The following is a 27,820-nucleotide window of genomic DNA, read 5'->3' as shown; positions in this document are numbered from 1 at the left end:
CTTTAAATGTAAATGGACTAAATGATACAATCAAAAGACATAGAGTAGCTGAATGGATAAAAAAACAAGACCCATATATATGTTGCCTACAAGAGACACACTTCAGATCTAAAGACACACACACAGACTGAGGGGATGGAAAGAAAGTATTCCATGCAAATGGAAATGAAAAGAAAGCCAGTGTAGCAATACTTATATCAGACAAAATAGACTTTAATAAAGACAGATAGAGGAGACGAGGAAGGATATTACATAATGATCAAGGGATCAATCCAAAAAGAAGATATAATAATTGTAAATATATATATGCACCCAACATAGGAGCACCTAAATACATAAAGCAAATATTAACAGACATAGAGGGAGAAATTGACAGTAACACAATAAGAGTAGGGGACTTTAACACCCCACTTACATCAACAGGCAGATCATCCAGACAGAAAATTAACAGGGAAACACTGGCCTTAAATGACACATTAGACCAGATGGACTTAATTGATGTTTTTAGGACATTTCATCTGAAAGCAACAGAATATACATTCTTTTCAAGTGCACATGGGACATTTTCCAGGAGGGATAACATGCTAGGCCACAAAACAGGCCTCTGTAAATTTAGGAAAATTGAAATTATATCAAGCATCTTTTCAGACTGTAACACCATGAGAGCAGGAACCAACCACAAGAAAAAAACTGCAAAAAACACAGACATATGGAGGCCAAAAAGTATGCTACTAAACAACCAATGAATCACTGAAGAAATCAAAGAGGAAATTTAAAAATACCTGGAGACAAATGAAAATGAAATCACAGTGATCCAAAATCTTTGGGATACAGCGAAAGCAGTTCTAAGAGGGATGTTTATAGTAATACAAGCTTACCTCAGGAAACAAGAAAAATGTCAAATAAAGAACCTAACCTTACATCTAAAGGAGCTAGAAAAAGAAGAACAAACAAAACCCTAAGTTAGTAGCAGGAAGGAAATCATAAATATCCGAGCAAAAGTAAATGAAATAGAGACTAAAAAAACAATAGAAAAGATCAATGAAACTAAAAGTTGGTTCTTCAAAGAGATAAACAAAATTGATAAACCATAGATAGTATTTGAGTCTCATCCACTCTTTCCTTAGCTGTGATCTGGCCCCAGGTACCTCCCCACATATGCTCTGGATATCCCACCCTCTCAGTAAACTGGTGCAAGTGATTACTTCTCTTCCACCTGAATTTTCTCCCCTTTCTATTGGCTTACTGACCTCCTCCTGATCCAGCATGCTCCCTTCCTCTTTTGAATTCACTTGACTCAGCATTTGTGCCTTTCTGTATACTTTTTATGTTCTCCCTTATATTTTAGTTCTCTCTATTTTAATTACTCTTCCTCATTAGACAGCCTAAAATTTACTATCTTAACCATTTTTAATAAGTATGTTCACAATGTTGTACAACCAACTTCCAGAACTTTTTCATCTTGCAAAACTGGAACTCTGTCCCCATGAAACCAGAAATTCCCATTCTCCCCTCCAGTCTCCCCCTGGCAACCACCATTCTACTTTCTGTCTCTATGAATCTGACTTCTCTCAGTACCTCATGTAAGTGGAATCACAGTATTTGTCTTTTTGTGACTGGCTTATTTCATGTAGCATAACGTCCTTAAGGTTCATTCATGTAACCTGCGTCAGAATTTCCTTCCTTTTTAAGGCTGAATAATATCCCACTGTATGGATGGACTTTCATTGCATTCATCTTTTGGCTATTGAGAATTATGCTGCTATGAACATGGGTGTACAAGTATCTCTTTAAGACCTTGCTTTCAATTTGCAGGGTATATACCCCAAAGTGGAATTGCTGGGTCATATTTTAATTCTATTTTTAATTTTTTGAGGATCTGACATACCATTTTTCATAGCAGCTGTACCATTTTACATTCCCAACAGTAAACAAGGGTTCAAATTTCTCCATATCCTTGTCTACACTTCTTATTTTCTTTTTTTATTTTATTGCTCTTATTGTTGATAGTAGGCACCCTAATGGGTGTAAGGTGGTATCTCACTGTGGTTTTGATTTGCATTTCCCTTATGACCAGTGATATTAAGGATCTTTTCACATGCTTATTAGCCAATTCTATATCTTCTTTGGAGAAGAAGATATTCAAAGTCTATTCAAGTCCTTTGCCATTTAAAAAACTGGGTTGTTTGCATTTAAAAATTGGGTCTTTGTCTGATTTGTCTTTGAATCCAACATAGCATATACTCCATTACTTTGCCCCACTTCTGAAAACTGGGGTTCAGGAAAGCTGGATGAATGTTACGGGGTTAACACAGAGTCACAGGACCATATCTGCATATACTCTGAGGTCCTGGTGGTCTCGGGTACATTCAGGGCTTCAACTAACTCTCTAATTAGCACTTCTGGAAAGAATAAACGTGAGTGCCATCTGAGAAAAACTCTTGAGTTGGACATGCATTGATCCATAAAAGTTTTCATTACCTCATTCCAAAATGCATATGAGGTGGCCTTCTAGAAAGAAAAGTATCCTTGTCCTCAGGTCAAAATGCTTGGAGGAATTTGGAAGAGTCAATTTCATTTTGGTGGTATGGGAATTACTCCAGGATGAACTATAGAGGTATGCTGTCTGTATAGGAGAGGTCAAGACTCAGGAGGAAAAAACTAGAAATCACATCAATAATCTTCATTTGGGGGGTCATTTTTCATTCTGTAAACATCTATCATGTAGCTAAGAGCCTGGCATTGGCTAAGGAGGTAGGAACAGAATTGCATATTGGTCAAAGTTAAGTCACTCTAGTTTGTATCTATCAAATTCCAGGGCATAGAAAATTATTAGAAAACTAGATGCAGAAATGGGAATTATTAACCATTAATCTCTGCCTCCTGCTTCTGTCTTCTCAGCACTATAACTTTTGCTTTGATTTCCCTTCTTTGACAATTTAGGTAAAAATTATAGTGGCTGATTAAAATGTGCCATGATGGAAAGGGCGAGGGAAATTAAAAGGTAATTTTCTTTTATTACTTAAAAAATCTGCGATTAAATCAACTGCTGCTTTTCCACCTATAGAACACAAAGTGCCTACAGAGCTAAATAAAGTGTTTGCTGTTCAGAATGATTATTTCAGAGACTTGGTCGTAACCAGCTAATAAGATGACTAAATGAAATAATATATGTGAGTGTGAAAGCTTCTAGCAAAGTCAGGGTAGTGGTTTTTTTCTTTCCTCTTTTTCTTGTGTACCCATGAAAGAAAAGAGATTACTAAGCAAATTAATAAGTAAGCAGGCAAACAAGTGAAGTGCTCCTTTATTTAACAGCCGAGGCATTTAGCAGCAGGACTGTATTCACAATGAATTTGCTAATTATAAATGAGTCCCATGTAGTATTTAAAGCATTTATGCAGTTCTTAGAAGCCTTAGAGTTCTGTCCCCCTCCACTTGTAGCAATGTGACTACAATCCTCAAGGAGAAAGAACAGTATTGCTTTTTAAATGTCCATTAGTCAGACTGCTCATTTACTTAAACCAGCACCCCCTTTTTTGTCCCCCTTCCCCTCCCTGATGAAAACCCTGAAGCCAGCATAGGCAGGCCTTTACCATGCACACTGTCATCCAACTACAGCAAACTACTTGTCATCCCTCAAATAAGCAGTGCCCTTGGCCTGTGCACTGGCCTTTGCTACATCTTCATCTGGTGAGCTCCTGCTCATCTTTTGCGACCCAGCTCACCATCCTCATTGCCTTCTCTGAGCCACCTTTTCCAGCACCTGTAGGTACTTTGCCCCTCCCTCTACTGAATTCCCATCACACTTTGTTCATATCTCTTAGAACTTTTATCACATTATATGGCAATGATGTGTTCACAAGGCTCTCTCCCTTGCTGGACTGTAAACTCCTAGAAAACAGGGACTGAAACTGACTGAACTTTTAACCTTCCTACATATTCCTAAACACCTAGCATAGTCCTTGGCCCAGTAAATATTCAGTAAATATTGGGCAAAAGTTATTATTAGGATCAGGAAGATAAATGGCAGTGCGGTCTAAAGAAGGAAAAAAAAACGATCAAAATGGTGGGAACTCTGAAGTAAAGAAGTAAAGAAATAGAAATAGATTAGGAGAAAGGGGGTCAGTAAGAGAGGGTGGGAGTAGAGAAATCTAGGAAGGAAACAAGTAGGAAGTAAAGAAGTAAAACATGCTGGGAAGCAAAGTAACATTAAGAAAGGGAACAATGTGGGGCTTCCCTGGTGGCGCAGTGGCTGAGAATCTGCCTGCTAATGCAGGGGACACGGGTTCGAGCCCTGGTCTGGGAAGATCCCACATGCCGTGGAGCAACTAGGCCTGTGAGCCACAAACACTGAGCCTGCGCGTCTGGAGCCTGTGCTCCTCAACAGGAGAGGCCGCGATAGTGAGAGGCCCACGCATCGCGATGAAGAGTGGCCCCCACTTGCCGCAACTGGAGAAAGCCCTCGCACAGAAACGAAGACCCAACACAGCCAAAAATAAAATAAAATCAATTAATTAAAAAAAAAAGAAAGGGAACAATGTGAGGTGTGTGAAATTAGGGCAACATAATTAGTTGTCACTTTTTGTCAAATACTCCTGGGTATTTTTGAAGCTCATCTAGCTCCACTTTTCCCTAGAAACAAAGAGAGATGGAAGGAAGAAAAGGCCAGAGTGGGAAGTGAGGCAACAAACACTATGAGCTCAGCACTCAGACTATGACCTCAGCCACTGTCTTTGGCCTCCCCTGTTCCTCAGCCTCTCAGCCTCTCTCTTCTGATCCAGGCCTGAGCTTTGTCTTCTTTTCTCTTTTCTACACGGAAGGTCCATGTATACACAAGTCATATATATGAGAACAAATGGGCACATGTGTCTATGCTTGTTTACCACTGAGTTTTTTTATAATCTGGAAAAAGAAAACAAAGTGTAGTGTCATAGCAAGCCCCCAGCATCCCTGCCTTTGTTGTGTCAGAGGGAAGCATTTGCATAACTCCCTGGGGAGGCTGTGGCTCCTGCCTGCAGCCTTGCAAAAATGGACATTTACAGTGCATGAAGGGTGAGATACTGTTATAATGATGCATGTAAACATGCCATAGTATTTATGTGTCTTTAAGACGAAATGACTTTCAGACTCACCAAGCTCTCTTCCTCACAGGAGATGTGCCACTTGATGGTTGAAGCCTTTTGGAGTTATGTCTCGGGTAACCAAAAAGTGTCTCATACTTATAGAAAGCAGTACAGTGCAGCCCTGGATAAAAGTTGAGAGCCCAGGTGGCTAGTGTGGGCTCTGCCACTCAGTCTGAGGCTGAGTTTTCTCATCTGTCAAATGGGAGTAATCTCACACACTTACCTCATATGATTACTGTGAGGATCAAATCACATTATTGTACAGGACCCTACATGTGACCAAGATTTCACAGTTTTCTAGTTATTTCTACCACCATTTTTTCATCTGACCCTCTCAACAACCCTGACAAATACTTTGATCCTCATTTTACAGATGAAGAAAGTAAAGCTCTAAGAGAAGTGACTTGGCCAAAGCCACATAGCTAGTAAACCAGGATGTTGCAAATTTTCTGTTTTCAAACTCATCTTCAATTATCCCCAGACACAAACCTGGCTACTCTGTGCTATTGGCTTCATAGCCCCTCTTTCCTAACTTCCCTCATGGCTCCTCCTCCCCACAGCCTCTGAAGGTGTTCTGTATAATGGATTAATTAGCTTTTGTTTTGTTCCCCCCTTCTCCCCTACTTTTTCTGGCCCCTAGAAGAAAACACCAGCAGTCCCAACAAAGAAAACCAGCACCACCTTCAACATCGTGGGGACCACCTATCCCATCAACCTGGCCAAGGACACTGAGTTCTCCACCATCTCCAAGGGCGCTGCTCCTAGTGCCTCCTCAACCCCAACAATCATTGCTTCACCCAAGACCACCTACGTGCAGGATATCCCAACTGAGACCAAGACCTACAACAGTGTCAGCAAGGTTGACAAAATTTCCCGCATCATTTTTCCTGTGCTCTTTGCCATTTTCAATCTGGTCTATTGGGCCACATATGTCAACCGGGAGTCAGCTATCAAGGGCATGATCCGCAAACAGTAGATATTGGCGGTGCCGCAACCAGAGCACTGTATACCCTAAGGAAGTGTCCATGCACCCAAACCCCAGGGCTCCCCTTCATGTGTTTCAGGATTCTTCTTTTTTAACCTTCTTACCAAGCCATGACTCTCAATTAATATTTATGAATCTCAATGAAGAAACAATAACAACAGAAAAAATTACTTGTCCCCATTGCTGAGTATATCCTCATTGGAGCCAAACACTGCCATTTGTCCAGCTGCTCATCTTAATCTGCCAGTCTCCCTCAGCTGAGGGCACAGCATGTATTTTATTGCACTCTGCCCACTAAAGAAAGAACAGGAGACTCTATGGCCTGTAGTGAGAGCCTTGGCTATTTGAAAGGTCCAGACTAAGGATGATTGTTGACTGGTCCAGATCAGATGATTCTGACTCACTAGGGAGCCAGGCTGGGTCCCATGTGGTCCTACCTGCCACCTCCCCTGCCCACAGCAGGGCCCACTAGGCATAAGTACTGATAACAAAGGCAGGAGCCAGTGCTAATCTCTGAACATGGCCCACAACCCCTTTATTGGCTTGGAGGTGAGTGTGGACAGTTGAGGCTTACCACTGTCTACCATGTATGGCCAAAACAGATAGAACCAACTGGGCCAGCCTGGCACCAAGATGGCTGATGACCTGCCATGTCTAGCCCCTCAGGAAAATAGTACCCTCTTTGGTATATCTCTCCTCCAGAAAGCCCTTTTCTCTCAAGCCCTTTGAACCCGTTGCAGCCAGCTGGACATTGCTTAGCTTGGACTCATTACTGCCTGCAAACTCTTTAGGAAGAGGATCAAGTAATTTTTAAAATTTATACTAAAAAGGGACATATAGAACAAATTCTAGATCAAATGCCTAAATTTTTAAAAACATTAGAGAGACAGGAAAGTCACCTCCCTGCCAAGGCAGCTAGTCAAATACCGGATGGAGTAAGTGATTTGGCCTGGATGGTAGTTGAGGCTTGAAATCTGGCTCAAAAAAGAGAGCTACTGGCAGGTGAAAGTCAAATTCTTCCTTCCATACCCTTCACACTCCAAACCCTAGGCCAAGCCCAAGAACTTTGCTCCTACTGTGTCAGGGACCTCTGGTCCTCTGTTGATGCCAATTTTAAGAGGGATGAATTGGAGTTTAGTTGACTTTTGAGTCAACTAAATTATTAACCTTATTATCAGTTTGATAATATATTATTTAGGGGATTCGATCTCATTTTTTCTTAATATGAGTAAAAGGGACAGTCATAATTGTAAAATATTTATAAGGTAGATAAACTCAGTTTCATATGTTTGAATGACTTGCATAGGCTCCTTACAAGTGTCTGTAATAGAGAACTATCACGTGCCCCTTTCCAAAGGCCAAAATGAAGATAGGACTGAGAATCCAGGTCCACCTTGATCTCAGAATCAGCACAATCTCAACAGGCATGCTGCGTCCTGAATGCAGTTTGGTTGGACACCAAAAAGATTTTTAGAAAGTCACAGTGTGTCACCCAAGGAGACCACTTCTAATAGTCATGGCTCAAGGAAATGAGATTAAGATGGCAGCCCCAGCCACTAGTCCAAAGTATTCTAGAACCCCTAAGTAATGCCACAGAGAGCACCAAAAGGAGATTCTCCCTGACTACTCCCTGATCAATGCTCCTAAGGGGTCTATCATTAGCTGCTGGTTGCCTTTTCACTCATCCTTCCCCCATCCCCTGCTTCCTTGCCATTGCTGGGATAATGCATGCCAGTCCCATTATTCCTAAGACTGTGTCTGTATGTAAATTCATGACTAGAAGAGTGTAGTGTTGTGGATATGTGGGGATGGGGGGGTGGGATGGGGGGGTGGGGTGTGTGGGACTGTTAATGATTGTCCTGTTAATGATCATCTTAAGGAATTTAGAATGGAAGCCTGACCTTTGCCTCTCTGTAGAAATTGTGTTTCCAAATGCTTTGGTGCAATGTTTAGTGGCTGTTTATTAAACTCTTTCTGAATTGTACTCACTTGGGCTAGAGAACTTTTTTTGGTCACTCTTTGCCTAACACAGGCAGTACTCTGTTTTTGGCTTTCACTCCTATTCTCATGCCACCCTTACTTCTTAACACCATCGGAATATGCTGGAAAAAAGGTATCCCAAGAGCAAGAGACCTATTACAGTAATCCAAAATGGAACTCATGTGAAAACAGCTTTGATTGACTCAGGGGTCTCATTACCCAATATGACAGAGAAGGAAACACTTGTATTGCTTCCTCCACTAAATTAACCCACTCCCAGGAAATGAGAAAGTTATTTTCTTTGCAATTCTAAAGGCTTTTGTTCTTTTCCATTGATTATTATTTCCCTTAGGCAATAGTTCCCTTAGGTAATAGTTACTAGGCAGAGGGAGAGTGTCTAGTTGGTTAGTCCATGTGTTGGAAATGGATGATGAGCCTTATTTGTTACAGAGTTTAAGAAAAATCTGGGAAGTAATCTTATGAGATGTGCTTGAGGAAATCACTGGGCTTCTAAGGGATGAGGAAGATCTCCTTGGGAGAGCATTTTGAATTATATAAAAGGTTTTCTTGTCTGAAATAAGATCAGGGACTTGAACAATTTGACCCTCGGTGCATGTTCCAGCCATGTGATCATCTGATGGATGCCCTGATGCTGCAGCAATTTCATAATCCCTGACCAATCATACCACCAAAACAACCATGAGAGGCAGCCTCCATAGCAAAATTGCCCGATACTCATATTTAAGTGTTGTTTCCTTGAGAAACTTCTAAAACCACTTTGCCTCTGAAAACTATTCCCCTAGTTTTAGGGGAAAGCTGAAGCTGTTCCCATCAGTACTTCTGTTGCTGAGCTCCCCTAGAGTTTGAAACTCTACCCCAAACTGGGACCAATATTGCGGACTTATTTTATGGTATTTAGAGCTTCAGAGACATATCCCTAGCAGTTCTAGAGGCTGCTGGAAGAATGTCTAACAAACACAGTGTAGGCACTCAATAAATATTTGTGAATAAATGAATGCTAACCTAGATCAGAGCTACATGGGGGGGGAGGGTTTCATCAGGGTGGTGTTGGAAAGGAGACTAGCTAAACCATGCTCAATGGAGACTAATGGAAGAAAATACATGCAATATGCAACATTCTAAAGCAGCTCTAAGAGTATCCAAGTGCTAATGTGCTCTAAGTCATTTAAAATAGCTTTTTTCCTACTTAATAATTGTTTGCTCCTATGAACTTTTAAATCTGAGGTGTTCATGTAATAAGCTATTAGTTCCTCATGCTAAAGTATAAAGTACTGCAAGCAGGAGAGCCAGGTATGACTGAGCACCAGGATGCATCTGCGTTATGACACTCTTCAGAGGGCTTCTCAGACTGAACTTGGGAAGGAGGCCCTCTGGAACTCTGACTCCTTCCAAGCGGTCTAGCAGGAGATGGAATGAATGAGAAGGGAAATGGAAGCAGAAGAAAGCATTGGGGAAAATTCTGTCAAAGGGGCCTAGAATTAGAAGCAGGGATCTCTAGTCTCGATAGCATCTAATTACACAAGCTCCCTTTCACCTGGAAATAATCACGTGACCACCCACTGGGGTGAGGCTAAAGGCACCTGCCCTTGTTGACTAAGCAAGCTACCCTTTAGAGCCCCTGGCCTTTTCCATCAGAGAGCACCTGGGCCTTTTCTACCTTTCTTTTGCCTCAGCTCCAACAATTCGATATTATGAGGAAAAAACATTGAGAAGAATGAACACCTGAATTTTAGTCAGGGCTCAATTCCATATCAGTTGCTATGTGATATCAGGCAGGTACCTCCCCTGAGATGAGACTTTCCCTATTAGTAAAATGGGGTTCCGATGAGAGCCAAGTCAACAAAAGAGTACCCTGTCCAGCAGCTGTCCCGGTGGTCCACTTTGTCCCAAGTGTCACCACATCCTAGGTCCCCCCACACCAGCCCACCCAGGAAACACAAACCCCATCCTTTGGTTGCCTGTCACGCAATTCAGATGGATTGGCAGCTTCAAAAGAATTTGATTAAACACCAAATAAGGAAGCTAAGAGGCTAAACCTTGGAATGCAGGGGCCAAACTCTCAGGCCTAGTACCTTACCACTACCACCCCCACCACTTATCCTTGGCCTGGGCTTCATGTGGTAGGGTCTTGTGTGATGATGAACAGGACCATTAGTGGCCCAGCACCAGTCCCAGCATGGGCAAAGTTGGGTCCTAAACTGAGAAGATTAAGCAGGTGCTGGTACCAGGCAGGGGGTCCCTAGGTAAACTAAGAGTACAGATTGGGAACAAAATACACCTTCTCCTTTGTTTTTTCCCTCCAAATATTCCACTTAGTGGAGGACAGAAACTCTCAGAAGGGAACTCCTTAAACTTCAACAGAGCTCATAGGATCTGCACACACCATCTCTCCCTTCCCTTCTGTGACAGGCAAAAGGTGGCCTTCCTTCCATCTGAGGCCATCTCCTGTCTTCTAAAAGAATTCCACATTTGTTATCTGCTCTCAGTGAAGCCGCTCTTGCTGAGTCACCACTGCTCTGGTTACTAAAACCTAAAGGCATTTTTTAGTTATGTTACTTGACCCGTCAGCAGCATTTGACACTGTTGACAATGACTTGATTCTTTGGTTTCCATGACACCAGTCTCCTGATAGCCTTGATTTTTCTCCCTGCTACCTTTCTGTTTCTTTTCACTCTATACACTCTCCCTGAATGATCTCATCTGTCCTGATAGCCTCAGTAACCACATATTTCAAGTATCTTTTGTTATATAACAAACCAGCCCCAACTATAATAGCATAAAGAACGACCATTTATTATTCCCATGGGCCAGGAATGTGGACAGGGCAAATAAAGGATGGCTTGTCTCTACTCCATGATGCCTGGGACCTCAGATAGAATACTCAAATAAGTGGGGGTGACTCAATTGACTAGAACATATGAGGATGGAGGATCTACTTTCAAGCTCCATGTAGCAGGGGATTCTGTGGTGAGATGAAGGCATATTAGTTACCCAGCTCTAGTCCTATTCAAGAGGGAAAATGCTGGGTCCTAAACTGAGAAGACGAGGGCGTTTTGCATGCCAGTCTAGGGGGTTTGGTCCTTCACTCACATGTCTGGAAGCTGGGCTGTGATGGTGAAAGGACAGGTTCAACTGGGACTGTTGACTAGAGCATCTATATATGGCCTTTCCTTATGGCTTCTCACAGCATGGCAGCTGGGTCCTGAAAGGGAGCATCTCCAGAAGGGACCTCTGGAGAACAAGTGTTCTAAGAGAACCAGGTGGAAGCTGCATGGCTTTTACTGACCTAACATGGGAAGTAGCTGCATTCTGTTGGTTACATCAGAGACACTAAGGCCAGGCCTGATTCAAGAAGTTGGGCACAGACCTCATCTCTTAATGGGAGGAGTGTCAAAAATTTTGCAGACATGCTTGCAAACCACCACATCTACTTTATGCTGATGACTGCCAAATCAATATCTCTAGCCTAGTTCTTTCACGTCAAATTTAACCTGTTAAAAGCAGCACTCTTAACTCTTCAACCCACACAATTTTTCCCTTGGGCATTCCTTTATCAATAAATAAAAGCATCATTCACCCAGATGCTCAAGTCAAAAATTTAGGAGGAATTACTGACACCTCTCTCTCATCCCCATATCCAGCACATCTGACAATCTTGTGCACTCAGCCTCTAATTTAAATCCCATATTGTACCTCCTCCTCTTCACTTCCACCACTAGAACTCCAGTCTAACCCTCCATCATGATCTCTCACCTGGATCACTATATAGCTAGCATTTTAAGCTGTAAACCAGATCATGTCACTTGCTTGTTTAATACATTTCAATGGCACCGTGCTGCACCTAAAATAAAATCCAAACTCTAACCCAGGCCTTAAAAGTCCCGCTCAGCCTCCTGTTACCATAATGCCTACCTCATTCACAATGCATCAGCCATATCAACTGCACATCAAGTACTAATATGTTTTAGGGCCTTTATGCAGGGTGTTTCCTCAATCTAGAATGTTTCTTCCCTTCCTGCCTTGACCTGGCTGACTCCTACTCATCCTTCAGTTCTCACCTGAAAGGTCATGTCTCTCACGCCTTATCCTCCATGATAAAAAAGCTGTGCGCTTGCTTCCACTCTACTCTGTAGTGCTCTCACTATCCCAACGTTCACCACACTTCATTGCAATCTATCATCTCCCACTACACTAAGCTCTGTGAGGAAGAGCTGCCCATTTACACCACTCTATAGGGTCAACACCATAGTCTAAACTCAGAAAATACTGAATAAAATAACTTCTGAGCTGGATTTTAAAGGATGATTCAAAATTTGTCAGGCAAAGGGGAGAAGGGCATTCAACATGAATGTACAAAGACCCAGAAGTGAAAGAGACCATAATAGGGTATATGGCCAAATTTATTTGTCCTAACTTTCCAGGCATTTTACTCATTAGGATGGATGGTGAGTATAGTCGTTCTGGACCCAAGAGCTGGTTGTGGGGGGCCATAACCTATCATCTACCTGAGGACATGTTTGCATGCCATCATCTTGCTGACTTGTGATCCCAGAAAGTTGGCTTTTATAGACAAAGAAAGATAATAACATCACATGTGAGCTGCTTTGGGAATAGCTACTTGTTGGCCCCTAGGCTTGATGGCTCTGTTCTAGGCCAACTTCCTAAAGACTCAGAGTCTTAGAGGTTCCCATCCTTGTAGCCACACTCCAGCCTTGCTGCACAGCAAGGACATTCATTCACACTATTTCAAAACCTACAGACCCTTTCTCAGATCATTAAAGGGTCACATGACATGAACATAAGTCCATGAAGGATAGCATTAACACTGCTAGGTCCTGTTGTAGGCCACTCAGATTTATCATAGTCTCAGGACAACTGTGGTGCAGCCTTCATGGGGGGTTAGGACTCTGCATTCTAGCTGATGGAGTTTTATGCCCGCAGGTGTCATGTTTGGTAAGGGCTCTATGATCTTTATACACTTTAAGCTGGCCCCTTCCTGAAATACATATCTAGCCTGGAATCATACCAGTCCTTTCCTTGCCTCTTAATGGGAGGAGAACAATGAAAGTTTAATGAACCCTTATTGACAGAGAGCTAGTGAGCTCCTAGTAGAAACAGTATTAGCCAGAGAAATCCAAGGTCTTATTACTCACCACATTCTCTCCGTACTGATGTGAGGAACAGATGCTACTGACCCTGAAACTGTCTAATCTCCTCGAGCCACATCCATGCTGAGTCAGTCTCCTATGATGATCTACAACCAACTTTTCCAGGTTTCTGTGGCACTAGCAGGCCTCCTCCAGTTTAAAGTCAATAGGAAATGGTGCCCAAGACTGGTGCTCTAGTCGGTGGTACTTCAGTTGGGAATCTGTTCTCGGCACTTTGGTTTTTGGTCGTGTCCACACTACAATCCCCTTGAAGGAGCTATGATGATAGATGCAGCATGGCCTGAACCTTGGGAAGATGGTCATCTCCTCTTACAAGTATTAATATGTGGCCATGTGAGCGGCTTTGATTGGGACTGGTCCCCATCCAAATGCATGAAAAGAATGAGATACCAACATGGTTGTGGGGAAAGCTGCTAGTGGTTAGAACAAATGTGAATGGTAAAAAGACATAGGAACTGGGAGGCAAGAATACTGAGTTCTAATCTGGGTTATACCACTGTCTTACCTGCATGACCTTGGGCAAGTCACTTAACCTCTATATAACATAAATATAATAAGAAAACTATTCCAGGGAACACTGTGATTAAATGAGCTACTGCCCATGGAAGATTGTTGGAATCCTTAATTGCCACTCATATGTAGGGAATAAATCTTCTAATCCAAACACTGTTACTGAGAATGAAGTCACCAAGATGGCAACATAGATGTCATTCTTGTCTTTGCCCCCCTCCCTGCAAGAAAAGCAACTAAAAACTATTTATGGAGAAGACACCACTGAGAGAATCCTAGAACATAGCAGTGAGGGTGACCCCAATCTCTGCATCACAGAGGCCAAGACAGACTGCATTAGAAAGGTAAAAGGAGTGACTACATGCTGACTGCATCCCCCTCCCCCAGTGTAGCACCATGCAGAGAGATCCCCCATGAGCCTATAGTTTCTTCACTGAGAAGAGAGAGCCCAGAGGTGACCTCCAGCATGCCCCAACATTGTGGGTTGCTTTGTGGGAGCCCCTACTCTGGTTTTTTCCCACAGAGATTGCAGTGGAATCTGTGGGTCTCAACCACTTGAAATATAATTGTGCCAGAGAAGTGGGGAGGCACTTCCAAAAACCAGTACACAGATCTTGGCAAACAATATTCCTACCTGCAGAGACCAAGTAGTCCCAACCAGTGACTTTGCTCATCTGCAGAACCAAGCTGGTGGGGTAGTCTGAACAGGGAACACAGTGGGGTGCAGGTCTGCTAGATTTGGGTTCTAAAATGAGGAGTTTTGTCAGCCCTGGAGCTGGGTCTGCCCACACTCAGGCAGGAGAGCAGCCCCCATCCCCATCTGATAGGAAAGGATGGTGAGAATACCTGAAGGCTGTGTAACAGTGTAACACAGCAATGCTCTAGCTGAGAGGAGGGTGGGCAAAGCTGATTGATCCAGAGCAAAGCCAGTGTTCCTGTTCAGTCAAGAAACTTAGGGCATGAGACAGCTTAAGACCACAGAGAGCCTTGGTGGCCTTGGAGATGCTTCTCCCACTGCACCCACGAAGGGAAACTAATTTTTAGTCCCACTTATTGCTGAATACAGCCTTCAGCCTGACTGACCAAGGAACCTAATCAGAGCAGATGGGAAGTTCTGATGCATAGCCCATCCAGCAACCCTGTGTATAGTGGCACTTGCACTGAGAGCACAGTCTGTGGCTTTCCCTGTCTGAAGAGAAAAATCAGTGTCCTTGCCTGACCAGGATATTCAGTCCCCATTCTTGCCTGATTTGGGTCCCCAAATAATGACCTGAACAGGCCCTGGGTCCTATCCTGCTGACCTGCTGGAGCAGGGAAGCTAATTCACAGCCTCACCTACTACTGAGTATAGTACTGTGTCCCAACTGTCTAGAAAGCCTGACCAGAGAATCCAGGCAACAACAGAACCCATTCTACAGACTCACTTGGGCAGGAAACCAAGCCAGCAGTCCTATTCAGGTGTTCTCATCTAGTGGCACAACCCTCTATCCCTAATCTCCGAGCTCAAACAGTTGCCTCATCCAAAAACAGACAGGCCCCACCTGCCCAAGGATGTTACCAGCAGATGCATTCAGAAACCCAAACTGAGCTGACTCATGAAGAACTATCTCTTCCAAAGTGAACCTGCAAAGTCTGGAAGATGAGACCACTTACTCAAATGCACAAATACCAACATAAGGAATCAAGAATCACAAAAAATCAGGTAACTATGACAGCATCAAAGTAAACTAATAAGCTCTAATAACTGGCCCTAAAGAAATGGAGGTCTGTGAAGTGTCAGACAAAGAATTCAGAATAATCCCTTTAAAGAAGTTTAATGAACTATAAGAACACAAGTTTAATGAACTAAAAGAACAGACAGGCAACAAAATGAAATTAGAAAAACAATTCATGAACAAAACAATAAGTTTGATGAAGAAGTAGAAACCATCAAAAATAAACAGAAATCCTAGAGCTGAAAAATACAATAACTAAACTGAAGAATTCTAGAGTTTTGAAAACAGACTCAACCATGCAGAAGAAAGAATCAGTGGCCTGGAAGTTAGGACACTTCAAATTGTCCTGTCAGAGGAGAAAGAACAAAAAGAATGAGAAAGAGTGAAGAAACACTGTGACACTTACAGAACACAATGAAAAGAAACAATATAGTATTATGGGAATTCCAGAAGGAGAAGAGAAAGAGAAAGGGACATAAAATATATTTAAAGCAATAACAGCTGAAACTTCCTGAACCTGAGGAGAGAAATTGACATCCAGATACAAGAGCCCCAAGGGACCCCCAAATAGGTTGAACCCAAATAGGGCCATACTGAGACACATTATAATTAAATTGTCAAAAGACAAAGACAAAGAAATAATTTTTAAAGTAGCAAGAGAAAAGAGAGAAGTTACATACAAGGGAAGCTCCATAATAATATCAGCAGATTTCTCAACAGAAACTTTTCAGGCCAGAAAAGAATGGGATGACATATTCAAAATATTGAGAGGAAAAAAAACAAACTGTCAACCAGAATACTATAGCTGGTGAAACTTTCCTTCAGAAATGAAGGAGAGATAAAGACTTTCCTGAACAAAGAAAAGTTGAGTGAATTCATCACCATTAGACCTGCTTTACGAAAAAATGCTAAAAGGAGTTCTTTGAGTGGAAATTAATGGATGCTAATCAACATCATAAAAACACAAGAAGGCAGTGTAAAACTCACTGGCAATGGTATAGTCAAAGTTAGATTCTATAATATGGTAATGGTGGTGCATAGTTTACTTACAACTCTAGTTTAAAAGTTAAAAAACAAATGTAGTAAAAAATAACCATGACTATAACAATCTGTTATTGTTTACACAGTATAAGAAATATGTAAGTCGCAACAGCAATAACCTAAATGAGAGGGGGAGGAGAAGTAAAAGTATAAAGCTTAAGAATTCTATTGAAGTTAATTTGTTATTAGTTTAAAATAGGGTGTTATAATTTTAAGATATTTTATGTAAGCCTCATGATAACCACAAAGAAAAAACCTGTAGTAATTACACAAAAGAACATGATAAAGAAGTCAAGACATCAAAACACAAAAAAAGACAGAGGGATAAGGAACAAGGAACAGTGCGTCTACAAATAAACCAGTTAACCAATTGTTAACTAATGATTAACAACTATTAAGATGGCAATAGTACATCCTTACTTATCAATAATTACTTTTAATGTAAATGGATTAAATTCTCCAAACAAAAAATATAGAATGGCCAAATGTATAAAAAAACAATATCCAACAATATGTTGCCTACAAGTGACTCATTTTAGCCTTAAAAACACACATAGACTGAGGGTGAAGGAATGGAAAAAGACATTTCAAGTAAGTGGTAACCAAAAAAAACAAATGAGGGGTAGGTATATTTATGTCAAGCAAAAATAGACTTTAAACTAAAAATGGTTAAAAGAGACAAAAAGTCATTGTATAATAGTAAAGGGGTCAACCCATCAAAAAGATATAACATCTGCAAATATCTATGTACTCAACATTGGAGTACCTAAATATATAAAGCAAATACAAACAGAGAAAGAAGGAGAAATAAACAGTAATATAATAATAGTCAGGGACTCTAATATCACACTCTCAACAATGGAGAGATCATCCAGAGAGGGAATCCATAAGGAAACAGTGGATTTGAACAACACTGTATACCAAATAGACCTAAAAGATATCTATCTATCTATCTATCTATCTATCTATCTATCTATCTATCTAACCATCTAAAGAGAGAGAGAACATTCTATCTGACAACAGCAGAACACATATTCTTCTCAGGGGTGCATGGAACATTTTCTAGGATAGACCATATTTTAGGCCACAAAACAAGTCTTAGCAAATTCAAGAACACTGAAATCATAGCAAGCATCTTCTCTGACCACAATGGTATGAAACTTCAGTCAATAACAGAGAAAAACTGAAAAATTCATGAATCCATAGGAATTAAACACTAATCTCCTGAACAACCAAGATCAAAGAAGAAATTAAAGGGTAAATTTAAAAGTATTTTGAGACAAACAAAAAGGTGACACAACATACTGAAACCTATGAGATCCAGCAAAAGTAATTCAAAGAGGGAAGTTCGTAGCAATAAACACCTACATTAAGAAGCAAGAAATATCCCAGGTAAACAACCTAACTCCATGCCTTAAGGAATTAGAAAAAAGAACAAACTGAATCAAAGTTAGCAGAAGAAAGGAAATAATAAATATTAGAGCAAAATAAATGAAATAGAGAACAGAAAAATAATAGGAAAGGTTATACAAAATAAGAATTGGTTCTTTGAAAAGTTAAACAAAATTGACAAACCTTTAGCTAGACTAAGAAAAAGAGAGGATCCAAATCAAGAAAATTATAAATGAAAAAGGAGACACACAATCGATGCCACCAAAATATGAAGGATCATAGGAGGCTACTGTGAACAACTATACACCAAGAAACTGGACAACCGAGAAGAAATGGAAAAATTCATAGTAACATAACAAAACAAAAACTGAATCAGGAAGAAATAGAAAGTCTGAGTAGATCAATTACTAGAAAGGAGATTGAATCAATAATAAAAAATTTTCCAATGAAGAAAAGCCCAGGACCAGAGGACTCCACTGGTGAATTTTACCAAACATTTCAAAATTAAACCCAATCCTTCTTAAACTCTTACAAAAAATCAAAGAGGAAGGAAAACTTCCAAACTCATTTCACAAGGCAAGTATTACTCTGATATCGAAGCCAGAAAAGGACATGGGGAGGGGGAAGGGTAAGCTGGAACAAAGTGAGAGAGTGGCATGGACATATATACACTACCAAATGTAAAATAGATAGCTAGTGGGAAGCAGCCACATAGCACAGGGAGATCAGCTCGGTGCTTTGTGACCACCTAGAGGGGTGGGATAGGGAAGGTGGGAGGGAGGGAGACACAAGAGGGAAGAGATATGGGGATATATGTATATGTATAGCTGATTCACTTTGTTATAAAGCAGAAACTAACACACCATTGTGAAGCAATTATACTCCAATAAAGATGTTAAAAAAAAAAAAACAAGAAACTTTTGCCGGAAAAAAAAAAAAAGAAAAGAAAAAGACATTATCAGAAAAGAAAACTGTAGACCAATATCCCTGATAAATATACATGCAAAAATTCTCGATAAAATACTAGCAAACCAAATTCAGCAGTGCATTAAAAGGATCATTCACCATGATCAAGTGTCATTTACACCTGGGATACAAGGATGTTTTAACATACATGAATCAATCAATGTGATATATTTCATTAATAGAATGAAAGAAAAAATCATATGATCATCTCAATAGAGGCAGAAGAAGCATTTAACAAAATACAACATTGGAACATGGTAAAAACTCTTGACAAATTAGGTATAAAAGGAATATACCTCAACAAAATAAAGGCCATATATGATAAGCCCACAGCTAATACCATACTCAGTGGTGAAAAGTTGAAAGCTATTCCTCTAAGATCAGGAAAAATGAAAGGGTGTCCACTCTCACCACTCCTATTTAACATAGTACTGGAAGCCTTTGCTAGAGAAATCAGGCAAGAAAAAGAAATAAAAGGCATCAGAATTGGAACAGAAGAAGTAAAATTGTCTCTATTTGCAGATGACATGATATTATAAATAGAAAATCCTAAGACTCTACCAAAAATATAATCAATGAATTCAGTAAAGGTGCAGGATACAAAATTAACATACAAAAATCAGTAGCATTTCTATACAGTAACAACAAATTATCTGAAAAAGAAATTTTTTAAATGACCCCATTTACAACAGCATCAAAAACAATAAAATACTTAATAGTAAACTTAACCAAAAAGGTAGAAAGATCATTATTTTGAAAACTACAAGATATTGATGAGAGAAATCAAAGAAGATACAAATAAATGAAAAGGTTCATGTTCATGGATTGGATTCATGTTCATGTTCATGGATTGTCAATACTACTAAAAGCCATCTATAGATTCAGTGCAATCCCTGTCAAAATTCCAATGGGATTTTTCACATAAGTAGAAAAAACAATCCTAAAATTATATGGAACCACAAAATACCCCCAAAGAGCCAAAGCAATCTTGATAAAGAAGAACAAAGCAGGAGGCATCATACTTCCTGATTTCAAGCTATACTATAAAGTTATAGTCATCAGAACAGTATGGTAGTGGCATAAAAACAGACACATAGATCTTTAGAACTGAATCAAGAGCCCAGAAATAAACTCAAGTATATACGGTCAGCTAATATTTGAGAAAGGAGCCAAGAATACTCAATGGAGAAAATATAGTCTCTTCAATAGAGTGCTGGGAAAATTAGATATTCACATGTAAAAGAATGAAACTAGACCCCTTTCTCACACCACTCACAAAAATTGACTTGAACTGGATTAGAGACTTAAATGCAAACCTGAAACCATGAACACCCATAAGAATACATAGGAATAAAGCTCCTCAACACAGGTGTTGGCAATGATTTTTTGGATACTACACCTAAAGCACAAGCAACAAAACCAAAAATAAACAAGTGGAACTACAACAAACTAAAAAGCTCTGTACAGCAAAAGAAACAATCAACAAAGTAAAAAGACAACCTACAGAATGGGAAAAAATATTTTCAAACTACATATCTGATAAGTGGTTAATATCTAAAATATATAAAGAACACATACAACATAGCAAAAAAAAAAAACAAACCACCTAATAATCCAATTAAAAACTGGGCAAAAGACCTGAGTAGATCATATTTTCAAAGAAGATATATGAATAGTCAACAGATACATGAAAAGATGCTCAACATCACTAGTTACTAAGAAAATGCAAATCAAAACCCCAATGAGATTGTTAGAATGACCATCATCAAAAAGACAAGGGATAACAAATGCTGATGAGGATATGGAGAAAAGGTAACCCTTTGTACCTCTGATGGGATTGTAAACTGGTACAGCCAGTATAAAACAGTATGGAGGCTCCTCAAAAAATTAAAAATAGAACTATTATATGATCCAACAATTCCACTTCTTGGAATATAGCCCCCCCAACATGAAAACACTAACTCAAAAAGATATATGCACCACCATGTTCACAGCAGCATTATTTACAATAGCCAAGACATGGAAACAACCTAAGTGTTCATTGATGGATGAATGGATAAAGAAGATGTGACACACACACACACACACACACACACACACACAAACAGTGGAATATTATTCAGACATTAAAAAAAAATAAGGAAATCCTACCATTTGCAACAACATAGATAGACCCTGAGGGCATTACGCTAAATGAAATAAGTCAGACAGAGAGAGACAAATACTGTATAATCTCATTTATATGAGGAAAAACAAACAAATTCACAAAAGGAGAGATCAGAGTTGTGGTTACCAGAGGCGGAACATGAAGGGAGGTGGAATTGGAGGAAAGTAGTCAAAAGTTACAAACTTCCAGTTATAAGATAAATAACTACTACATGACAACTATATTTAACACTGCTATATGATATACATGAAAGTTATTAAGAGAGTAAATCCTGAATTCTCATTAGAAGGGAATAATTATTTTTTTGCTTCTTCCTTTTATTGTAGCTATATGAGATGATAGATTCTAACTAAACATATTGTAGTGATCACTTCATAATATATGTATGTCAAAACATTATGCTGTACACCTTAAACTTATACAGTGATGTATGTCAATTATATCTCGATAAAACTAGGAAAAAACCCACTGTTACTGACTTAGGATAAGCTCTCCACATTTCTGGGTCTCAAATATTCCCCTATATAATGAGGATCTTGAACTATGTGATATTTAAGGGCCCTTCTGGGCCTGATAATCCAGGATACTAGCCAAACTGATTGGAGTTGAAGTCAATTGTGTCTGTGTACAAAGAGAATCTGGAATAGTTTTTTAATGTTTACATGAAGAAATGTGCCTTGCACATTTTGGGTGCAAATGACAGCAAAGTAGGCATTGTGGGGAGGGAAATCCAATGCTCCTGAAGTCCTAGAGTCCTGATGCCTGGCAGGGTAAATTCTGACTGCCATGGTCATGTTTGTCCCTTGAGCTATAATCAGATCAGAGCAAAATGTAAGGTATTATCATATTTCTCAATCCAATTATATGCTTTCCAAGCTGGGTTGGTAATTTGTGGCTTTTTTAATTTTGATTTTTAAAAATTTCATCTTGGTTGTTCTCTGGGAAGAAAATGTCTTCCTTGGGAAAAAGTCTGCTTTTAAGGGAGGAAGGATACTGGTGCTATGACAGAGAAAATATGTATTCAATATCTGTCATGTCATAGGCATTTGAGTTTCCTTCTTTTCACCTCCGTCTCATCTCTCCACATTCACAGACACTAGCTCAGTGCATGGAACATAGTAAAAGGCTCAAGAAATGACTGTGGAATAAATGAATGAATATGATGGGAACCCTTTTCCCAAAATCCTGACCCAGAATAATTTGGGAGCAGATGAAAGATTTACAGAGAATTATGGGACCAAATTAAATAAGTGAATGGGCTGTAAATGATAGTGATAATAACAATAAGACTAACACTGAGAGCTATCATTCACTGAGAGCTTCCCAGACACCGGTCCCTGTACCAAGGGCTGACAACAACTCTTTGGAGTAGATGCCATTATTATCTCCATTTTACAGATTATGAAACTGAGGCTAAGGGAGGTCACATGATCCACTTAAGGCCCCACAGACTGTACAAAGTTCCAACCCATTTATCTAGCATTTGTAGTTAGGAAAATCTTTGATGCTACAACTCTGTGAGGCAGGTGGAGCTAGACTGGTTGACTTGGGGGATATGGAGGCACTAGTGTTTCAGGGCCTGGCTGTTGGTGTGTGTCTGAGTGTGTATCTCCTGGCATCCAGATATTCTGGAGATCATGGAGAAGGCCCAAGGAGTAAGTTAGAAGATTTGTTTATACATAGTCCATGGGCTGTGTCCTCTGCACAGTTCTCTTATGGTGACTAGTTAGTTAGTTGTTTGCAAGATGTCAGCCAGTTCTGTTCTGTCAGGTGCAACAAATGAGGGTTTCATTCACTCAGCAGATATTTATTTAAAGCCTCCTCGGCATAAGTGCCAAGTCCTATGCAAAGTGTTAGTGGTTCTGCAGTGAAGACAGGCATGGGGTGTACACTAAGGAGGGCACAATCTAATGGCAGAGAAACAGGAAAAGAGCCAACATTGAGTGTTGGGGACTGGGGGAGCATGGATGCAAGGCCCTTAACTAGCCTGAGGTGCTCAGGAAAGGGCTTCCTCAAAAAAGTGTCACTTAACCTGTGATTTGGACTGAATAGATATCCTGTCTTGTCCAAAATGGGGTGAGGATGAGGGGGGAAGGCAAAGAGAGGGGAGCAGAAGTGATGAAGCAGAAGAAATAGTGTGTATAAAGATTAAAGATATAGACTCTGAAAGTACAAAGATTTCAAGGAACTTAAAGTGGTTAATTATGGCTGGAGAGGGAAGCAGAGGCAAGGTTGGGGCTCTGTAAGGGCAAGGTAAGGCTGTTTGACCTTATCCTCAAAGCCAGAAACACACTAAAGGATGTTAAGCAGGAGGGTATAGGGGTGATGGTGATGGGGGAGTGGCAAGCGAATTACTAGGTCTGAGTGGTGTGTTAGACAAGACTCTCTGACTGCAGTGAGAGTGGAAGGAGAAGGGAAGTTCAGGCAGAGCAACTTCAGTGCAATCATCTGCTTATGAGATGGCAGGTCCTGAATTATAGTAGTGGAAGTAGGAGTAGAGAAGAAGGGATGAACTAAGAGAGATTTAGAAGCTGAAATCATTAATACATGAAAACTGACTGGATATTGGGTCTGAAGAAGAGGAGGCATCAAAGATGACAACCATAAAATGGACAACCTGGAAGAAATGGACAAATTCGTAGAAAAGCACAACCTTCCGAGGCTGAACCAGGAAGAAATAGAAAATATAAACAGACCAATCACAAGCACTGAAATTGAAACTGTGATTAAAAATCTTCCAACAAACAAAAGCACCAACCAGATGGCTTCACAGGCGAATTCTATCAAACATTGGAGAAGAGCTAACATCTATCCTTCTCAAACTCTTCCAAATACAGCAGAGAGGAACACTCCCAAACTCATTCTACGAGGCCACCATCACCCTGATAACAAAACCAGAAAGTGATGTCACAAAGAAAGAAAACTACAGGCCAATATCACTGATGAACATAGATGTAAAAATCCTCAACAAGGGGGCTTCCCTGGTGGCGCAGTGGTTGAGAATCCACCTGCCAATGCAGGGGACACGGGTTCGAGCCCTGGTCCCAGAAGATCCCACATGCCACGGAGCAACTAAGCCCATGTGCCACAACTACTGAGCCTGCGCTCTAGAGCCCGCGAGCCACAACTACTGAGCCCATGTGCCACAACTACTGAGGCTCGCGCACCTAGAGCCTGTGCTCCACAACAAGAGAAGCCACCGCAGTGAGAAGCCCACGCACCACACCAAAGAGTAGCCCCCGCTCACCGCAACTAGAGAAAGCCCGCATGCAGCAACGAAGACCCAACACAGCCAAAATAAATAAAATAAAATAAAATAAATAAATGAATAAATTGGTGGGTGGGGGGGTAGGAGTTCCCGGTTGTGGACCTCGGGGAGGTGGTCTCATAAGGGATCATCTAAAACATCAGGCTCCTGTGGGGGACGAAGGCACTTTGAAGGGATGTGAGCCAGGCACACCTGGCAGGAGTTCTTTAGACGTGGATTTTAGAATAGCGTCACGAACATTTGAACATATGGGATTCCCACCCCATCTACCTTTCCTTTTACAAAATAGATCCAGCTGCAAGATGGTATTGTAATTCAGTGACCCATTTTCCAGACAGATCTCTTGGTCCCCTAGTTTGTACTGGGGCCATGCAGTATTGCAAAAGAAAATTAATTTCTTTTTTCTTAAACCATCCTGTCTAAATTTTCCCCAATTAGCTAATATGCATCCTAGCAGGGAGTCCTTCAGGATGCTTGTAGTTGCCCCTATTTTTTTTTATTAGGATGTCTTGACAAGATGGGGGTCTGATGGATCCTGGCCAAGATGGTAGTTATTTGTCCCAGTGTCAACAGTGGGGTCCCTGTGGGCACTTGAAATCTGCCTGGTCAGTGAACCTGAGAAGGCCCCTTGGATTAGTCAAGGAAAGTAACAAGAGCCAGTGGGAGAAAAAGCAACCAGAATCCCAGGGCGAGGGAGGGAGGAGACCTAGGTCCTGAGATAACTAAATGGGTTACCATTATCACTGAAACAAAAGAAAGAGAAACAAATAAGGGTAGGGCTGGAAGCAGTGATAGCAACACAAGGCCAAAACTCCCCTCAGGATATGGTCCTTGTGATGTTGAGGAGGGCTACCTCTCCAGAGAAGTAAAAGAGGCAACACCCAGCCTGCTGGCAAAGCCAGCAAGGAGGCTCGAGGATCAACAGACAGTCTAAGAAGTCATGAGAGAAGGAAGATAGAAGAGAAATCCAGGACAGTAGGGAAGGTACACAGCCACGACGCTTCCCAAGAGGGATTTGTAAGCCCTCTGAGAAAGGTGCTCGCCCACTACCTTCGCTCAGGACTTGATAAAGTCCGAAAAAAGGTAAGAAGGCTGAGTGGGACTAGGAAGGTGCACAGATGCAATGCTTCCTAGGGGGGAAGTGCTCGCCCACAACATCCACTCGGGGGTGCAGTGAGGCCGTAAGCCCCAAGAGCACTCGGGGAGGGCCGGGTAGCAAATCTAGAGGAGGACTCACAGGGTCCCCCAGTTTGGGCCCTCTCGCAGTTCCGGTGTCCTGGAACCAGACTGGGACAAAGAACGAGTGGCGGGGGAATTGGGCTGGAGGAGCCACAGAGGGGAAACTCACCCAACTAAGTTGTCAATTACTTGCTGCGCAGTCTTAATTTGGATGTCTGGTGGCTGTCTAGGTGGATCTTCTCGAATCCAAAGAGATAGACCGATAGGAGAGTGAGAAAGACTGAGGGGAGAAAAGGCTGGGCCTCCGTAGGCTCCTTCACAGCCAGAGAACTGGTCTCTGCCAGATCCTGCAGGCGGTGTCAGCCATGACCTAAGGGACTACTTGAATGTACATGGCTCAGGACAAGTTCCAGCCGCCCTCCAGAGGGGAGCCATAGCCCAGTAGGCAGATCGAGATTATGCCCTTTGAGGTCCTGCATTGGGCACCAGACAAGATGCTACAGGAAAGAAAGTGGGGTCGCAGAGGATGGTCACATCCCGGGTCTCAGGCAAGTGCTGAGTGTTGATTCTTGGCTTCATGCAGGAAAGAATTCAAGAGTGAGCCATAGTACAGTGAAAGAAGGTTTATTCAGGGAGATACATACTCCACAGACAGAGTGGGCCATCTCTGAAGGCGAGAAGCCCCAGGATACAGGGTTGTCAGTTTTTATAGGGGTGGGTAATTTCATAGGCTGAGTGGGAGGATTATTACAACTGTTTTCGGGAAGGGGGCAGGTTTCCAGGAATTGGGTCACTGCCCACTTTTTGACCTTTATGGTCCACCTTGGAACTGTCATGGCACCTGTGGGTGTGTCATTTAGCATGCTAATGTACAACAGTGAGTGTATACTGATGCTGAAGGTCTAGTGGAAGTCAACTCATCTGCCGTCTTGGACCTAGTTGGTTCTAACCAGTTTATGTCGTGTCCTCAATGACTATATCATTGTTTTAAAGGTTGTGCCCTGCCCCCTTCCTGTGTCAGTAACTGAAGCCTTAGGATCTCCTGCAGTCCCCCACCCCTGCCCCACACCCCCAGCCATGGGAGGGCATACAGAGTAAGAAGGGAATGTGGTCCAGACAGAGCCCAAAGAGGAGCAGTAACACAAAAGGGGAAGGAGCCCCTAAGACCAGCAGCCAGCAAAGGGGACTGAGAGTGGGCAGCTAGACAAGTACAAGAGAGGCCAGGAAGAAGTGGTGCTATGGACAGAAGCAGAGGGAGGGAAAAGAGTGTTTCCAGAAGGATGGAGGTGTGGGAATGTTCAGGGCTGTCATTTGCTGTTGCTGATTTCAGAAAGGACAGGACTGAAAAATTTCCTTTGGATTTATGGACAAAGAAGTCTTTGTTGAAGTTTGTAAAAGCACTTTCTGTGGGGTGATAGGAGCAGTGGCCAAATTGCAATGGATTGATAAGTAAGGGAGGAGGGAAGAAAGATAATAAATGTGAAGGTCTCCTTCAAGACCTTTTGGTTACAAGAAAAGGAGAAAGATACAATTATAGCTGGAGGGGATGTAGAATTGATAAAGGTTGTGATAAGTTAGTTATTTTTTTATGTGGGAGAATCTTAAATATACTTTTAGGTGGAGGAGAAGGAAACAATGGACAAAGAAAGGAGCAGGAGAAGGGAGAGAGGGAGGGAAAGAATGAGGCCCAAGGATTGGGGGTGGGGTGTGGCACTGGGCACAGAGGAAAAGAGACAAGTATGGCTGTCATTCAGGAACATGAGAGTTTGGGGCTCCAGAATCCCTCCTGTGGCAGGCAGAATAATGGGCCCCCACAGATGTCTACACCCTCTTCAACCAGAACCTGTAGACGTATTATCTTACATGGTAAAAGGGAATTAAGGTTTCTAGTTTGCTGACCTTCAAATAGGAAGATGATCCTGGAACACAGCCTGGTAAGACTCATTTTGAACTACTGACCTCCAGAACTGTAAGATGATATATGTGTGTTAAGTCCCTAAGTTAATGATAATTTATTATAGTAGCCATAGGGAACCAATACATCTCCCCCCACATTTATTTCCTTCCAGGGTTCTAGACACTGGGAAATAATCAAGGCTCACCAGTTGAATGTGAGTATGGATTTATTAATTTGGGCAAACATTTTAAACTCCCAGAGTACAGGCTCCTGTTCAAATTCTGTTGGAAAAATCTGGCTTGGGCTAGCAAGAAATCCATTCTGCAAATATTTATTACACACAAAGTACTATACTAGGTGCTAGGAATACAACAGACAACAAAATAGACAAGGCTGAACAGTACCAGC

The 27,820-nt window shown here is 41.4% G+C and overlaps 1 protein-coding gene and 1 long non-coding RNA gene across 4 annotated transcripts in view; both read left to right on the top strand.

Annotated features, from left to right (window-relative positions):
* The window catches only part of GABRA3 (gamma-aminobutyric acid type A receptor subunit alpha3), a 258,489-nt gene extending 250,574 nt beyond the window's left edge, over nucleotides 1-7,915 (top strand). For 2 of the 3 annotated variants that reach the window (XM_082444886.1, XM_082444884.1), the window contains one exon: nucleotides 5,764-7,915. In XM_082444886.1, coding sequence (XP_082301012.1) covers nucleotides 5,764-6,099 — 336 coding nt within the window. In that variant the 3' untranslated portion in view covers nucleotides 6,100-7,915. The remainder of the gene's footprint in view (nucleotides 1-5,763) is intronic. The other variant, XM_082444885.1, reaches the window with a different exon arrangement.
* The window catches only part of LOC309651832, a 437,596-nt gene that overhangs the window by 206,933 nt on the left and 202,843 nt on the right, over nucleotides 1-27,820 (top strand). The window lies entirely within an intron of this gene.

This window comes from Balaenoptera physalus, assembly GCF_965194825.1.
Source record: "Balaenoptera physalus genome assembly, chromosome: X".
NCBI classification, from domain to species: Eukaryota; Metazoa; Chordata; class Mammalia; order Artiodactyla; family Balaenopteridae; genus Balaenoptera; species Balaenoptera physalus.
Note: the sequence above shows the minus strand (reverse complement) of the source record. Positions and strands in the feature narration are given on the sequence as shown.